The 18259-nt window shown below is 37.9% G+C and overlaps 3 protein-coding genes across 3 annotated transcripts; 1 reads left to right on the forward strand and 2 right to left on the reverse strand.

The window, feature by feature from the left end:
- Positions 1–1135: 1135 nt before the first annotated feature.
- Positions 1136–3970, reverse strand: LOC112166324 (probable hexosyltransferase MUCI70). Its single transcript, XM_024303143.2, has 4 exons — positions 3694–3970; positions 3388–3591; positions 2713–3273; positions 1136–1956 (listed from the first exon to the last, which is right to left on the reverse strand). The coding sequence occupies exons 1-4, from the start codon at positions 3938–3940 to the stop codon at positions 1592–1594; spliced, it is 1377 nt and encodes a 458-aa protein (XP_024158911.1). The 5' UTR covers positions 3941–3970; the 3' UTR covers positions 1136–1591.
- An 8188-nt stretch (positions 3971–12158) lies between these two features.
- Positions 12159–13960, reverse strand: LOC112167551. Its single transcript, XM_024304580.2, has 4 exons — positions 13312–13960; positions 12809–12955; positions 12616–12693; positions 12159–12525 (listed from the first exon to the last, which is right to left on the reverse strand). Exons 1-4 carry the CDS (start codon positions 13603–13605, stop codon positions 12304–12306), a joined length of 741 nt encoding a protein of 246 aa, XP_024160348.1. The 5' UTR covers positions 13606–13960; the 3' UTR covers positions 12159–12303.
- Positions 13961–14302: 342 nt separating this feature from the next.
- On the forward strand, positions 14303–16401 carry LOC112167626. The gene is made up of 4 exons (XM_024304668.2): positions 14303–14884; positions 15360–15506; positions 15886–15969; positions 16084–16401. Exons 1-4 carry the CDS (start codon positions 14360–14362, stop codon positions 16171–16173), a joined length of 846 nt encoding a protein of 281 aa, XP_024160436.1. The 5' UTR covers positions 14303–14359; the 3' UTR covers positions 16174–16401.
- The last annotated feature ends 1858 nt before the right edge of the window (positions 16402–18259 follow it).

Raw genomic sequence — 18259 nt, forward strand, 5'->3', positions numbered from 1 at the left:
GCGATGTGAACTTTCTCCGGTGAAGACGGAGGTGACCTCTGGTATGATGTGAACTTTCTCCGGTGAAGACGAAGACGAAGACTCGAAGACGCTGCGAACTCAGACGAAGATCAGAAGATGAACTCCCACTTCTTTGAGTCTCGGCTTTGGAAGAGAGTGAAAGCGGCAGATCGGTTTAGAAATGAAGGCTGAAGTGAGTGAACCCTTCGTTTCTCTGCAGTTGAGCTTCGGATCGACCACCAAACACATTTTTCTTCGAATCTGCAAATTCCAAAACAAAATAATTTCAAATCGGAGCACACAAACAGAGAGCAACTAAAGAAGAGAGTCAAGAGACTATGGGAGTACCTGCTGGATTCTCAGAGAGGTCTGGCCGTCTGGTGGTTTAAATCGGATTAGGCCGGAGGAGGGAGGACTATCGAAGAGGAAGAAGAAGGAGGCGGGTGCTCGAGTGAATGAATGAAGGAGATTAGGTTTGGGTCTTAGGGCTGAAGACGCTAATTTAGTGTGTCCGGTCCTAGGATAAGAATTTTGAGCCTTCCTCTGTAACCACTCATATATAGACACATGTATACTTTTTTATGTAATACGGGCCTTACGGGCTTTTGCATTTCTAATATTCAAGGCCCGGGCCCGGACCGTTCTTTGACTTCCAAGGCCCGGCCCGGACCGTTTGGACGGAAAAAAAAATAGGGCCCGGCCCGTTCGGGTCGGGCTTTGACGGGCCGGTCCGGGTTTGCGGGTTTTCGGGCTTAAATGCCCAGCCCTATTTCAGAGTTAAGAACAAAAACTCATCAATAAAAGTGGCACTTATATTGCAGCAACTAGATGTTGGTAAAGATGCAGGATTGTGCAAGCAAGCAATTAATATGACAAATTAATGATGAATTTATAATAAATATATGTGTCAAGCCTATCATCTCACTATTGGATGGTGTGATTTAAATTTTTTTGGCCGAAAAACTAGATGTATTTAGGAGATTTCTAAATCCTTTTGATTTCCTCCCATATCTAATTTTAGGCTCAATGTAGTACTCTAATGTGCATAGTAACCTATCTAGCCTGATTTAATGTGAAAAGTATACATCTCAAATGAGAGCATGAGACCTCCAAGTACCAAGTCAAAAGATACCAATCAAAGCAGAAAAAGGTAGATATATTAGAATGGCAAATACCATTAACACTTTGTATTTAGTTTCCTGCATTCCAAAATAAATTAGTCTCTAACTTTTTCTGCATCTTAACTTTCTCCTCCACTTCTACAACACGACTCAAGAGTTCAAATATATTGGCCGCATTAAGCTGATCTCTACTCTTATTTGATATCTCAAGGGACCCTTGCATGATTTCTCTAAAGATTTACATGACCTGTCAACAATACCTACCAAAAGAATAATCACATTTAGAAGAAAGAAAAAGCCCCTGTCAACCTGTCATTGTATATGTTGTTGCTTTCAATCTGTTAAATGCCTCCAAAGTAGTTGCTTGGCCTTTGTTTTATTTTCTATTCTTTCTTTAGTCTATCCTCTCCCTGCTTCTTCCTTCTCTGTTTTATTCCTTGTCTATCACCTTCTTTCTGGCACAGACAAAATCAACCAGGGGATTCCCCCCACATCTCCAAAAGATACCTCTGACACTTGCTGCAACAGCTGCCATTGACATACAACAAATCATTGCCTGCCCTTTTGGTCTTTTTGGTTTTGGGTCCTCCCTTAGATTCACCTCCACTGGTCCCAACTCCAGGTTTAAGGTTGTGCCTATATTCCACAGCAATTTGCTCAAACACTTCAACTGAAAACATGTTCAGCTTCAGCCTTGGGCTCATGAGGTCTCTCACATATGCAAAGGCTAATTGGTCTCTTGGGTTGAATGCCTCCATCTCATTAAACAATAGGCAGGAGAATAGATTGCTCCTCAGTCCATGTTTCCTCAGAATCAAAGCACTATCTGGTACATCTGCCAAGTACCAAGAACAAAGTGATCATTTGTATGAAAAGATTCCGAGTATACAAAGGGAAAAAATAAGCAAATTTGTTATGGATTCTTAATGGTATGTACTAGGTTTTTTAATTATTTTGATCCCACTTGAAGTTTGTGTATACAACTCTTTTCGTGGCGCAGTGAAATAAGGAAACCACCCACCTATACAAATTGACAGGCAGTCTTTTCTAATTGAATTTACAAGTCATTGGATCTGTGAATTTAAATATCAACATTGAGGATGATTTGGTTCAAAGATGCCTGTGAAATGCATCTGCATTTTGACGCTAACATTACGAAGTGTTGTAAATTGTGTTACTACGCCATGAACTGCAAGTAGCTTTAATAGGGCCAACCTTAATTATAATATCTGGACCACATTGGACCACAAATCTTTCTAAGTTCTGGACCAGCTATTACCCAGTTTAATTGCATCTAATTCCTGAAAACAATTTTCGTGTTTACATTGTGAAACCGATGCAAACAGAAGAAAATTACCACATTTCATCTCTCACAAGAAGTATAATATGTCTCCTTGAAAGAAAAGAAAAAAAAAATCCAATTTTCTTATAAAACTGCCAAACTCAGTTACTACTACCTACTATCTCAGATTTCTCAGGCTTGAATTTTGTCTCCTTGCTCAGAAAAGAGCTTACTCTCAAACACTAAAAACCAAAGCAAGCGACTGGATCAAACACAACCCCATAAAATGTAAATTATACTATAAAATACCTGAGGGATAAGGAAGCTTATCAGGAGTCCAGGGGAGCAAACCATTTTCACAATATGTCTCCATTTGCCTCTTTAATCCATCAACGTCCCACCATTTCTTCCACCTCGCCGTCGCCATTGCTTCTTCCATAGTATGAACATAGTAAGGATGCTTTGAAATCGCCATGTCGGCGTTCTCATTCACAACAAGTGTGTGAATCAAAAGTAATGGATCAACCATCAGCTGCATTTTCGCATCCACCCAAATGCTGAATTTGGCGTTTGGGAAAAGTCTATGAACCAAGTACTTTGGTATCACACCATTCATTGCCGGATTCTCATACAATCCCTTGCTCAAAACCTTGACAACCCTCCATGCACCAATCTTATAGTTTTCAGATCTTTCTGGAATCAAATGATGCTGGTAAAATCCTTTGAGGGTTATCTCATCTATAAACATAAAGAAACATACATTCTCAAGGGTTTTTGATCCAATCCCCTTGGGTTGTCGAATTTTATCATGATCATTGAAGATAGCCGAGACTACTACAAGTCCTCTACACTCTTCCATGACAATTCTATCTGTATAACACATAAACAACAGTGTCTTAGTCCTAAATTGAGCTTAATCTACAAGGGACAATAAAAAGATTGAGACTTTTTCACAGAGCTTGCTTGGGTACCAATTAAACTAACCAGAATCACTAACTGGAAATTTCTTCAGGAACCCACAAGGGATTTCAGTGCTCTCATTGTAATGAACAAAATAGGAAATCCTATTTTGGGTACTGAAATTCCCTCCAAAAGTCTCAGACTTTCCCTGCATATAACTCAAAACCGATGAATTCCACGAAGAACTCTTGCACAAATTTTGGATCTCCTTCAAGACCTTCCAATAATCTGACCCCAAAAACCAAAACCCATTTACCAAAATCCACAGATAAAATGACCAAATTCCAAAAATGAAGAGAAACAGAGCTAGAAAAAAAAAATTGATGGTACCTGAGAAATGGACAGGGGAAGAGCAAGATTTACGTTGGGTTGGGATTGCATATTTGTGTTCTCCATAATTGGGAGGGTAGGAGAAGAGAGGGGGCTGAATTGGGTCGAAAGGTGAAGATCTGAAGAGGCATTTGGTTTGGGAGAGAGAGGTGTAGAGAGCTAGAAACAGAGAGGTGAAGAGGTAGAGCAGAGAGAAACAGACCAGCTTTGATTGAAAGAGCAGAGGAGTGGACGTTACTTTCCCCATGACACATTTCTTAAGGATGCTCGCCTTTGATTTTATACTCTTCTTTATTCTGTTCACAATGTCACACATTTTAGCTGTTTTCTAGTTGCCCAAATTGCCCTCTTTATTTGTAAATGGAAAAAAATTAGGCTCTCCGGTAAATTTGCTTATCAAATTGCAGAAAATTTTACGACACCGAAAATGAGTGGTGAGTTCAATGTGATTTTCAAAAATGAGGTCACATCTTAAGAGAAATGTCAATTAAGTTATTTATTTTGAAACTGTGTTCAAAGTCGTGAATTTAAGGATATATGATGATGTATCAAGTACTGTATTGGTAAAAAAGTCTCCTCGAATCATGCATGAATTAATGAGGTGTATTAAACATGTAAAACAGATAGATTCTCTTCTATTTTGAAAGGGGTAACAGGTTGATTCTCTTAGTCAGCAAGATTTGGTAAACAATTTAATACAAGTTTGATCCATGAAATACAGGAATAGAAAGAAGAAGCTGGTGGATCTATTTCTCTTTGCGGTCTTTCTTACCTTTCTGGTGAATCAATAACAGAGTTCGTGATCACCATTAACCAGCATAACCACATGCAGGAACGGCAGAGCTAGCTTGCTAGTTAGGTCACGAAGGTCTAAGAATACAAGTACATTGTACATACATACAACTCATGTGATCTTGGACTTTTTCTTCTCTTTTGGTTGATAAAAAAGTTCTTGACGTTGTGACATAGGTAGTTTTGTACACAAGGAAACTTTAGTAGTCGAACGTCAGCGTGCAGATTTTGCCAAAAAACCACATCGTTCGTTGAATCGTTGATGAAACAGTGAAACACCATTGTTCGAACATCTTTTCTATTTTCGGAGGAACCTTTGAAAACTGCCTACTCCTAAAAGTAGAGTGGCGTTTAACTTCAAAAGTCTATTTTGCTATGAAGTGTAATCAATAAAGGAGCCTAGCTAACTTCAAATTGAAGTCTAATTCCATTTTCTAGTAACATCTTAATTAATGCTGAAACGATTATGACCGGTAGAAACTAGTGAGAAATGGGAGGGGAATCATGAAGAATTGAAGGCGAAAGATAAAAGTGTCCTCGCTCAATAACAAATAGTCATATACTAATCGAGTTCCTTCTCAAACAAGGTAGGCTTGTAACCAAAAAAAAAAACAAGGTTAGGCTTGATTTGATAATCAATGCATATGCAGGTGCGATTTGCACACTTATTATGGTTTATGCACGATAAATAAGTAGTGATAAATTTGTACACAACTTTAAAAAGAGGGTGAATCCCTAATTGCACAAACATTCAATGAGTTTTAGCTGATTTTTAATCCTTGCACCATTAATATAGACACCGCCCGCTTATGCTTAGCATATGGGCTGCATATATAATCCGATTTTGGGAAAAAAATTATCAGACCGAACTAACATAATCAATAGAAAGTGAAAGACTTTTACTTTGAGCTTATTGATCTCGTTGGTTCGACAATTTAACTTGGGTGTTGTGCACAACCATAGTAAGGGCTAGTTTGGAATTGCTGTGATTTAAAAAAAAAAAACTGTTGTTGCTGTGTTGTAAGAATAATTAGCTGTGAATTAAAATAGTTTTGTGTTTGGTAAGTACTACTTTTAAAAATATTGTCAGTACATAAAACAACTTCAAAACATGTTTTAATAGAAAGCAGCTTCTAAAAGCAACCTCTGGATTGCTTCTAAAATCTGCCGCCAGTAATTTATAATTTTCAATTAAAACTGTTATTTATTTATTTATTAAACACGATAAAATCTAAAATTTTAAACAAAAGCTGATTTTTTAGAAGCGAAACAATCACAAACGGGACCTAATATGAGTGGACATAGTTTAGGGCATGTGAGAGGTTATGTGCAACTATATTGAACATGATAGGAAAACAAACTAAACTCTTGAAGTTTATAACTAATCCATAAAGAAAGGCTATAAATGTGTAATAGTAATCTACTAATTTTGAAGGAGTACCTGCATTTTTTAGGTTTTAGAAAAAAAAAAAAAAAACGAAGTATTGTCTTACATTATTCCATTGATAGGTTTAAGAAAAGGAAAATACAAAATTTCCAAAGAACCATGAACATTTATTCCTAAAATGTACATGGTGTTGAAGGAAGTTGAATTCTAGTGTGCCTCTTCAAACTAGGGTTTAGTTCTAGAGTTGTAATAGGAGAAGATTCTAGATTTCCTAATTGTATTCAGATTATATTACTTTATATGTACTTTGTAAATCCCTATATAAAGTGCTTCTATTATCAATAATTGAACACACAATTCTCTCTGCAAATCATATTTTCCTTAAACACATTATCAGCACGAGCCCTAACCCTAGCCCTAAAAACCAAAAAGCTACCGCAAACCCTAACACCCGAAATTTCTTTAACCAAAAACTGCCGCAAGCTCCTAGCCCTTGCTAGCCATACCGTGCGCTGCTCCTGCAGCCCTTGTGCACCCGTGTGCTGTCTACTGCCCCTGTAGCATCGTCGCATGCCTACTGCCCCTGCAGCACAGTAGCACGCTCGTTCCTGTGCAGATTAGCCTGTTTGTACGCCCCGCAAGGTCTTGATCAGGACCTTAGATCAAAATCCTTCCTTCATAAAAGTTGTTCGTCTCTGTCTCTTTTATCTGACCTCCAAATTTCAGTCCTATTGGAGTCATTTTGAGACTTGTAAACCATTCGAAGTAGGAGCTATTTAGAAGCGAATCTGCTCCGAATTTCAACAAGTAAGTTTTTGTGATTAAAGTTCCTTCTTTCTTGTCTTTTAAATTTCTTTATTTGCTGCAGGATTTGCAATATACGAACATGGGTTCGATTATTTAATAAGCGGAATTGTGGGGATTCACGCTAAATGAACTAAGAGTGTTCATAATAAACGGACTAAGAGCGTTCGTAATCAATGAACTAAGAGTGTTCATAATCTTCGGACTAAGAGCGTCTGCAAGCATCAATTTTTGACCATATTAAACATCAATGTTTCGGTCTAATCCAAATATTCTTGGAAATCGATTTCTTGGTAGCATAGCTCGGAAATCTTATTATTATTAGTTTTCGTGGAAGTTTAGCTCCGAAACTAATTTGTTCTTTTTTCACCCTTTTTCAGGATATGTCAAACTCAAACATTCTCGATTTTGTTCCATTGGATTATGCAGGGAAAAGATACCTAATGTGGGCTTAGGATGTTGAGCTCCACCTTATTGCCCGTGACTTATTGCATACAATCCAAGAGCTTTATCATAAAGGAACTGCTCCAGACCCTCAAACTGAGATCGACAATTCTAGGGTACTTGCCCTAATGATGCGTCACATGGATAGGGACCTCATGTTTGAGTTCATGAATGAGGATAGCACTATAAAGCTATGGCAAGCGCTTCATGAACGTTATGGCAACGTTTGTGACTCCATCCATTCGAATTTAGAAGCAGAATGGAATGATCTTCGCTTCTCTGACTTTGATAAAGTCATACAATTTTATTCGGAAGCTCTCCGTATCACAGGAATGATGCGCTTCTGTGGCAAGACGATCACAAAAGAACATTTGATTGAGAAAACCCTCAATACCTTCCCTGTCTATGCTATGAGGTCCTGTGATTTATTTCGGACTCATATAAATGTAAGACGGATCACAAGCTTTCAACAACTTATTGAACCTATGGAAATTGCTGAAAGGCCAGGCAACAAGCTTGTGAGAAGGGAAATTGATTGGATTCAAGATAGCTATGCAGAGCATTGTCCCATGGCTAGAGAAAGTCGCCATACACGTCATGATTCATATGATTGAAATGCTCATGAAGGTAGTCGCCAAAGGCGACAATCACGCCACCGTAGGAGTCATGACTTTGAGAGACGAAGGGTTGGAAACCATAGAGCCAACGTTGGCCATGGTCATAATTTTCCAACGCCTCCGGTCCTAGGGACCATGCACATTGGACCAATGTGCCTTAATCAAGGGAAAATCCTCTTCATGGTGTCTATTTCTGATATGGAACGTCTGATCAATGGACCTAAATTTGCAATGTACCTAAGAAGGTAGCCGCATCATGGTGATCAAGACATCGAGTTCAAAAAGACTTTAAATCTGGCGATGAAGACAAAATGCCGCAAATTTTTATTTCGAATAGTCTTTTATTTTTCCAAGAATTATGTAATGGCAATTATGACTTAATCAATAAATGACAATTTTGTATTAACTCTTTCTCAAGTGGCGCATCCAATGAAGTATGATGTTTAGGAAAGTAATTGAGATTAGTGGTACTTAAGAGAGCCTCGCTCCACCTACATCTCTCTCTACTTCCCTGGTCATATTTGATTGGAGTTACTAAACGGATTGAGTGACTACGATTTGTCTAAGTTTGATTTTGGATTAGACTTTGGTTAAAGAAACTTTGATGTAATCATTGGCTATTAATAAAGTGTCAATTCTTTAATGTCTTGGACATACCTTAATTCGAACTTTATTAGTTTAAAGATATAAGAGCCAATGGGTTTCATGTGGAAACACATTGTGAGAATGGACAAGAGTTCATTTGCATCACCTCTAATGACTACGGACATAAACGAGTATTAGAGAAACTTATGTGTCGTCAAACCATGTCATGAGAGATGATTTATGGGATTTTGACACATATAGGCTTTGACATGACCGTTTGGGACACTCAGGTCGTGATATTATGATCCGTATATTAAAGACTTCACACGGACATCCATTCTTCAAAACGAAGAGAAGTAAGAACCAAAAATCGGTTCAAGGAGAAGCACATATGCCTCACGGCTCCAAGACTGTGCATGACAGGCCACTTAGGGCAGGTGCCGTCTACCCCCTACGACAACAGCATGGCTTTAACGCCATAGACTCCTCTTTGACTCCTTTTTCTACTTCTAAAGTCGATCAATTGTGACTTCGTGGCTCAACCAAATTCTTCTTTGGTTGCTTCTAATGCCCATCTTTCATTTTGCAAAGCCTGCTCTTTAGCAAAGTTAGGATCGAGACCATCCTATGCAAAGGACACTAAGGAAATAATTTCATTCTTACAAAGAATCCAAGGGGATTCTGTGGATCGACTCAACCAACTTGCGGACTGCTTAGATGTTTTATGCTATTGGTTGATATGGGAACACGCTGGTCACGTATCGCACTATCGTCCACTCGTAATGCTGCTTATGATAAACTCCTGGCCCAGAACATATGGCTAAGGATTCACTACCCAGATCATCCCATTCAGTCAATTTGACTTGATAATGTTAGAGAGTTTACATCAAAAATTTTCGATGACTATTGCATATCATTGGATATTGATATCAAGTATCATATTCTCATATACACACCCACTTGGTCTTGCGAAAAAGCCACCATTAAAAGACTATAATGGTAGCCTGGACATTGGTAATGCCCACCAATATTTTTGCTTGGGTTATGCAATATCGCATGCAGATATGCTAATTCGTCTACAACTCATAACAGCCACTCAACTTTGATTTGCGTTACAGCTAGTGACTGGGTTCGAGTCTAATATCTCGTACTTATGCATATTTGAGTGTGCGGTTTATGTGCCAATTGCGCCGCCATAGCGCATCAACATGAGTCATTGCAACGAATGCATATATATATATATATATATATATATTTGTGTTGGACATAAGTCTCCAACTATAAGTCCGCTATGTAGAACCCTTGACAAGCGATCTCTTTTTTGTTGGATTTGCGGATTGTCACTTTGATGAGACAGTCTTCCCGTCGTTAGGGGGATATTAGAACGTCAACGTTCAATAGGAACTACATGAATTGTCGTGGTCTGTCCCCACTATGTCTCATCTTGATCCCCTAAAAGTGACAAGATCACATATACCTGCTGCAAACATATCTGTAAGGATTGATGTCCCCACAAAAGGACATGGTGCCAGCCAGAGGAGATGGGTACGGCACCACTACCATGGATGGTGGTATGGTGATCCCACAAGGTGGCATAATGGAGTCATTGGCCATGGGTTCTGCTAGAGAGCATAGGAGACCCATAGGTTCGATGGATTCTCGCCCTAGGAAGAGAGTGAGTTTGGCACAACTTGATCAATTGATTATTGATACTCAAAATCCGTCTCATGAGAATATTATGGATTATGGTTATGTCCAAGAGACATCGTTGGGGGACGCCTCAATGTTAGAACCAATTCCTGAGAATATAGATATCTCTACGAACTACACTAGTGTACATAAGGACGTGGAATTATTGAGACCAATGACATCGAACCTTACTCCGTTGAAGAATGCCAACGTAGAGAAAATTGGCCTAAATGGAAAGATGTGATCCAGGTTGAATAGGATTCACTTACGAAGAGGGAGGATTTCAGGCCTGAGATGCAACACCTCCTAACATAAAACCTGTTGACATCGATATGTCTTCGTTAGATAGCGTGATGAGAAAAAGAGATGATAATCTCACCTTATGGCGCAAGGCTTCTCACAAAACGCCCTGGAATCGACTACGAGAAGACATATTCTCTCGTAATGGATGTCATTACACTCCACTACCTTGTCAGTTTGGTAGTTTCAGAATAACTGAACATGCAGCTTACGAATGTGGTCACTACGTATCTCTATGGGAATCTAGATACTGAATATAATGAAGGTTCTTGTGGACTTTATTTACCCAAATCAAGTGGCTCTTGACCACGGAGCGCGTTTGCAATGAGGGTGAAACGCTCACTAAAGTGACTACTTAATTGGGAAGGGATATGATGAACTATGCCCTTGCGTTTTCATGACAAGTTCTGGATTTGCAATTGTCACAGTTTATGTTGATAAACATAATTGGAACCCTTGAAAGCTAAGGGAAACCGCTGAACACCTGAAATCCGAGTTTGAGATGAAGGACCTTGGGAGAACACGGTTTTTTCTAGATGTAGAACTTGTAACCGTGTCAATAAATTCTTTGCATTTTGATAAAGTCAAAGATGCACTCCCATGGTCGTCCGTAGTCTTGACCCTAAGAGGGATCCGTTTCGTCCCAGGGATGATGACGAAAACGTGTTAATAGCAAAAGTGCTTACCTGAGTACAATAGGCGCATTATTGTACTTATCACAATACAAGACCGGACACCTCAATTGTTACGAACTTGTTGGCTAGATATAGCCTCGCGCCAACGCAACGTCATTGGACTGGTATAAAGACAATCTTTCGTTACTTAAAATGTACGATAGATATGGGCTTGTTCTATCCCTATAGAGAGAAAAGAATGACGAAAGAATGAGAATGGATCTCATTAGCCCAAGAGGCGTCGTCCAAGACTCCATGATCGGCAAAGCTGCCACCGTCAAGGGTGGTCGGCGTCATCCTCCTCCCTTACACTAAAACGATGGTGATGTTTGCTGATGCAGGGTATCTCTCTGACCCTCACAAAGGTCGCTCCCAAATAGGTTATGTCTTTACCATGAGAAGCACTGCGATATCTTGGAGGTCTACAAAGCAGACCCTTGTTGCTACTTTCTCAAATCATGCAGAGATTATCGCTTTACACAAAGCCGTGCGAGAATGCATATGGCTAAGGTCTGTAATTAGATATATTCGAGGAACTTGCGGTTTGAAGTCTACCACAGATGAACCTACATGCATTTAAGAAGATAATGCAGCTTGTATTGAGCAAATGAAATTAGGTTTCATCAAGGGCGACAACAAAGCATATATCGCCTAAGTTCTTTTACAATCTGCAACAACAAGCACTTCTAAATATTGAAGTGAATCAAATCCAATCAGAGGATAATGTAGCGGACTTATTTACTAAGTCGTTACCTAAATCCACCTTTGAGAAACATGTGAAGAGCATCAAGTTGAGAAAGTTATCCGAACTCCCATGATTGTAGCAATCAGGGGGAGATATTGACATCAGGGGGAGGTATGATGTCTACATATTCGATCTCGAAGAGTGAATGACATGTTGTGCTCTTTTTGTCATTCGACCAAGGTTATTTTTGTCCCACTGGGTTTTTGTTACCTGGCAAGGTTTTTAGTGTGGTAACGATCAAAGCGTCATCACCAAGTTTGAGCGGCACAAGGGGGAGTGTTGAAGGAAGTTGAATTCTAGTGTGCCTCTTCAAACTAGGGTTTAGTTCTAGAGTTGTAATAGGAGAATGTTCTAGATTTTCTGATTGTATTCAGATTCTATTACCTTGTATGTACTCTGTAAATCCATATATAAAGGGCTCCTATTATCAATAATAGAACACACAATTCTCCCATCAATTCTCTCTGCAAATCATATTTTCCTTCAACACATGGAATAAACTTATTTTGATTACATGCAATTCCAGTCTTAGTTGACTCCATCTCATTCTAACATTCATCAATTTCGTTCTTTTTACTTTCTCTGCTTGGCTTGCGCCTCTGTTATATCATCTTTGAGTACTTTGACAACCTTCTCAAACTCTTTAAAGTCCGAAATGAGGTTATGGAGTTGAGCTTCTTCCAAGCTCTCTTTCTCCAAACTGGGTTCACAGTGGAATGCTTGATTCAGCTGGATAAATTTTTCCCACTGATCTATGGCAGGCTGCTTTGACGATGACATAATGTAAATGATGGCCTGCCAATATTTTCAAGAAAATCTGATCATGTTATTCCATATTTTGTTTGATTGGCTGCTAAGAAAATAGGAGGGAAAAGGTTTCCGTACCTTGTAGAGTGGTCGCCTTGCATCTGAGATCTCTTCATGACTCAAGCAATCACATTTGAGCGCCTTCTCGTAATCACCCTGCAGGAGGGAAACAGACGAAGACTGCATTAGAACCTCGAGAATGTTTGTAATTAATCCTAAAGCTGATTAGAAAATTGAAGTACCAAATTTCTCAATTTGAGTACCTGAATACCTTGTATATAAGCATTTCCACTAGTAACATCTCAGTTTCATATGCTTCATGCCATTTTTGTTCCTTTTTCGCCTTTATTCTTGCTTTCTCTAATATCTCGACTGTCTCGGCTTCTTTTCCACTCATCTCAAGCTTTGCAACAATCAACTACACTTGAGCAAAACAAAAAGATATTCGAAATGTTATGAACTGTAAATTGATCATGCATGACCAGATATTTACACATGATTCGTCATTACAGAATGAGCGGAATGATGATAACGTAGCATCTCAGATCGTGACTGAGAAGTTCTTATGTTTACTTTTGTCAGTAAGATTTGATCCCATGATCTCCACAGTACGTGTTACTTAGGCCTGCTAAACAACCGGACCTAACTCACCAGCGGAAGTACTCTTAATGATTAATTATCTTAATTTCAATTCAGAATAGATAATGCTTTGAAGTCGACAGTAGAAAAGAAAAACATGCCATTATAGACAATGTATATGATGAGATCCCTAACCTGCAGCTTCTTGTAATCAGGGCGTTTCTCACTAAAAAGTTGAGTCTTCAACTCACATTCAGCTAAATTCAGTGCACATTTGTCTGCTCGAGCTCCATGATAATCTAGCAATCTCTTCAAGGCCAGCTTCCCTCCATGGAGGACGGCCATGGACACAGACCTCATGAGTTTTGGGGGCGCCTCTTCCTTTCTCCGAGAACGTTCACGAACAAAATAAACCCCTGCAACAAAGATACTGGCAAAGACGGCTGACGCCATTGCACCATATTTAGTTGTCATCTTAAGGTTCACCATGGCTGTTCTGTTGAAGGCTTTGTTTCAGATGGATTCTATGCTTGTAACATGTGAAGGAACCCAAGTGTACTTGTAGGGTACACAGGATATTGGTAGCATGTAATTGATTAGTTATTTACAAAAGATGAACTTGAAAGGCTGTAATTGATAATTGGGAAAACTATCAAACAATTCCAATCTATTTCAGTCTTTGCAGAAAGGGTGAAGATCGAAACTGATGCTTTTCTTAGGGATTTTAAGTTCAAGCTGTCAGAATGGTTCATTCTTGTCTTAGATAAGAAGCAAAACTACTTCCAATATTGTTCGCTCGGTACTTCTATCTTACAAGCAAAGCATTTTGCCAATTTTTTAATTAGTTATTCATAATTGTAAAACTTCAAAAGAACAAGTCTAAAACAAACAGGGACCAAAGACAAACTTGTAGAGCTGTATTTTCTTATATTTCTTGAAAAAGAGATTACAATTCGATACTTTACCATACACAGGGAAGAAACCCTTTGGGAAAAACAGCAAGTCTATGGAAATACAGCTTCTTCCTTACACCCCTTCCGTGTGATCATGTGTTTCACACGTAAAGAAATTCCATACTACAAGGACAAAAATTTGATACCTTACTTCAGCACACCTTAAAATATTCTTCATATTTTCAGTCATTGTCTCATTTCAGACTATGATTGACCAATAAATACTTGTATCCTTAACCCTTCAATTTCTAGCTAGAACCCTAGATCCACGGTTGTGAGCACAAACTGGTATGATGGACTCTGCACTTTTTCTCCATCGTGGTGCTCTCAACATTCCTTCCACCACTAGCCGTGCAGCCGGATTAGCAAGGCCTTATTCTAGTTTCAGACCTTCTTCTCTTTCACTTTTTTCAAAGGCTTCCACATACCCCACCCTATCGCGACACACCTTCAATAGTCCTGTGATATGTGCACTTAACAAGCAGCCCTCGCCACCTTCGCCGAATTACGACAAAGACAATGGTAAAAAAATTGTGATGGTGGGGGGTGCTTCTGAAGTTCTGGCTTGTGCCCCTGGAGTCATCAACTACAACTTCAATTTCAGTCCCACAGCCATTGCCTGCAAGAATAATAGTTCTTCGTCCTCAACTGAAGAAGACCCACAGGTTGTCTTGCCTGCACCGAAAAAAGTGTTAGATTCATTTTTGAAGTTGAATAGACATATAACCACACCCAAGAGTGGATATACACCGCAGCTGTCTATTTTTGACTCTTTTCCGGACATGCCAAGAGAGCACGACTATGACAATCTTGAGGTTCTGTTCGCCCTTTACACCCAGTATCTAAACTTTGCTATTAGTTTATGTAGAACTAAATTTCTTTCTCACAGTCTGAGCTTACTCTCTGCCGATATACGTATATCCCTTTTTCCATTGTTAGACATATCTGTTGTAAATGATAATGACTATTCATGCAATAGGTATTGCTTAATGTATGCGATTGACAGACTCGTAATGTATGCGATTGACATACTTGTAATGTGCGATTGATTAGTATAGCTATTATGTATTGCCTTTTGTATACATGATGTAACCCTATATAAATCTCATGGTGAGATGAATACAACACAATTATCCAATTTTCTACAACAATATCTTTATTCCCAAGAAATGCTCTTCTTGACCGATACATCTTAAATGTATGGAGATATATTTGTTGAAATATCCTTTAATATGAGTGGTGATATATCCGTGCTGATGATATTTCAAACCTGGCCAATGACGGTTGTAGATTGCAGTAGCGGATTTAATCAAGTCCGGAATGTGCAGTGAGGCAGAGAGACAACTTATTAATCTATACAACAAAACCTCTAAGAAAAAAGGGCCTCATCAGGCAGAAGATGTGGAGATGGAATTGGTACTAGTTCTCATTTTCCAGGTTTGTTCTACAACATACAACTTGCTGTTTTTTTTTTTCCAAATCTTGGGGAAGAGGGCATTCGAAGCTACAACTAATTCTCCTGACTTACGGAAGTCCAATGCTAGCTCTAAGAGCTTTACTAGACATGAATATTCAAATATCTGACTTCTTGTTCCCAAATATGTATGGTTTTATTTCGGGCGAAGTCTTTACATCATATTATTTATAAGATTAATAATTCCTGACCATCATAGTTAAAAAAGAAAAAGAAAAGAAGAACCCATGGGCTAAAACTATAAATCCAGTTCACTTGGGCATTTGCAATATTAGTCCTAACCTTCCGATAATAAAGGTATGAAGAAAACAGAACATCTTGAATATGTGTGTGTGTCTACAGGGAAAATACAAAGAGGCTTCGGAACGTGGTTGTCTCAAGTGTGAACCCATGAATAGTTCGAAAGGTCTAGTTCATTTTTACAAGGTGCTTCATTGAATTAACTAGTTAATTTTTTTCTTCGAATAAATCCTCTTTTTGCTTCAGGTAGTCAATTAGCATGCGATTAATGAAGTTTTGGCGCATGTTTCAAATTTGCAGGCTATTATCTACACCATGTTGGGCGATCAGGATGATAGAGCCAAGAAACACTGGGACATATTTTTATTATCCTTTAACAGTCCTAACTAGAAGCCCTCAGGTCATGAATCAAAAGCAAACTAGAGGCATGAGATAAAAGTTATTTATTGGATAATTGGTACCCTCAAAGTGCATTCCCTACAGCTAGCCCAAACTTCCATTAGTTTCCATTCCCTATGAAATTGATCGCATGCAGATTCTTTCCTTTGAATAATTGATGAATGTCGTTAAAAATGTGTACTTCAAATATTTTGGTAGCTGGGAATATGTTATATCACTCGATCAAAAAATAAAAAAATGCTATATCACTACTAGAAAATACAAGCAATTCATATAGATTAAACTCATACATATTTTAAAAAATTACAAATATTGTGTAAATTAGCAATACATACACTTAACTGTGTAAAATGTTTATAATTGGGCCCACCGGAGTTTATGCAATAACAATAGCTAAAAAAATGTAAAATTGTTGAAAGAAATTGACTTATGTGTGCCTAATGAAACTAGGATTAGTTCCATGATTGTAATAGGAGAGAATGTTCTAGAATTCCTAATCCTATTCGGAATAGTTTTCCTTGTAACATTAGAACATGTACTTTGTAATCACTATATATATGGCTCCTATTCTTAATAATGAAACACACAATTCTCTCAATTTCTCTTATTCTTAAACATGTTATCAACACGAGCCCTAACCACAAAAACCAAAAACCCAAAACAAAAAACCTTCTTCAAAAATCAACCCCACAGCCCCTAGCTCGAGCTAGCCAAGCCTTCACCGCAGTCTGCCCCGCGCTACGTGCCCCTGCGCTCCCTACTGCCCGCCTGCGCGCTCATGTGCCTGCAGCCTTGCCGCAACGCAGCTAGCATTGCTAGCCTATGGACGTCTGCCTGCTACTCTCGGCCACATCTTCTGCAGCTACTACTTGCTACTGCCCATACACTTGCCACACACCACCGAGCCATCCAAAGCCCCCTCCATTGATAACAATTGTCCAAGCTTCCAAAAGTTCAAGAATTCAAGACTCAAGGTTTCAAGCTCCAATTTCAAACAAACAAGTATTTAAATTAAGGATTAATTTCAGTTTACCCCCCTGAGGTTTGGGGGTGAAATTTCACCCCCTCTACTTTCAATTTTGAATTTTTACCCCCTAAACTTTTCAATTTCAATCAGTCTTGTCCAATTTTTACTGTTCCGTCCAAATTAAACGTTAAGTTTGACTTTTGAGGGCTAAAATGGTCATTTCAACATAAAAAATAAAAAATAAAATTTTTTTTTTTTTTTTTTTTTTTTTCTGGTTTTTAGTTTTTATTTTTATTTATTTTATTTTATTTTTTGTCTTCAACCTATACACCACAAATTATAATAGGTTTATAAAAACAAAAAAATATTTTAGGTGGTTGAAAGCCGCTAACTGGTCTACGATATTTGTAATATATCTCCGATAAAGTGAAGAATTTTAGAATATATCCCCAATAAAGTGAAGAAATATCTGTAAAAAATAATTTTACATTTATCTGTAAATAAATATCTATATATCCCCAATAAAGTGAAGAAATATCTGTGTAAAATCATTTTTGGTCTGCGATATTTGTGATATATATCCAATATTTATCTGAAAATAAATATCTGTAAAAAATGATTTTATACAGATATTTCTTCACTTTATTGGGGATATACAAATATTTACTGGATAAAGTGTAAAATCATTTTTTACAGATATTTCTTCACTTTATTGGGGATATATCCTAAAATTCTTCAATTTATTGGATATATATCACAAATATCGTAAACCAAAAATGATTTTACACAGATATTTCTTCACTTTATTGGGGATATACAGATATTTATTTACAGATAAAGTGTAAAATTACTTTTTACAAATATTTCTTCACTTTATTTGGAATATATCCAAAATTCTTCACTTTATCGGAGATATGTCACAAATATCGTAGACTAGCGAGCGACTTTCAACTACCTAGAGTATTTTTTTGTTTTTATAAACCTATTATAACTTGTGATGTATAGGTTGGAAATAAAATTTAAAAAAAAAAGAAGAAACAGAACCAAAAAAAAAAAAACAAAGAAAAAGGAAAAAAAAAAAACTAAGAAACAGAAAAAAAAAAAAAAAAA

Source organism: Rosa chinensis, chromosome 5 (genome assembly GCF_002994745.2).
Source record: "Rosa chinensis cultivar Old Blush chromosome 5, RchiOBHm-V2, whole genome shotgun sequence".
NCBI classification, from domain to species: domain Eukaryota; kingdom Viridiplantae; phylum Streptophyta; class Magnoliopsida; order Rosales; family Rosaceae; genus Rosa; species Rosa chinensis.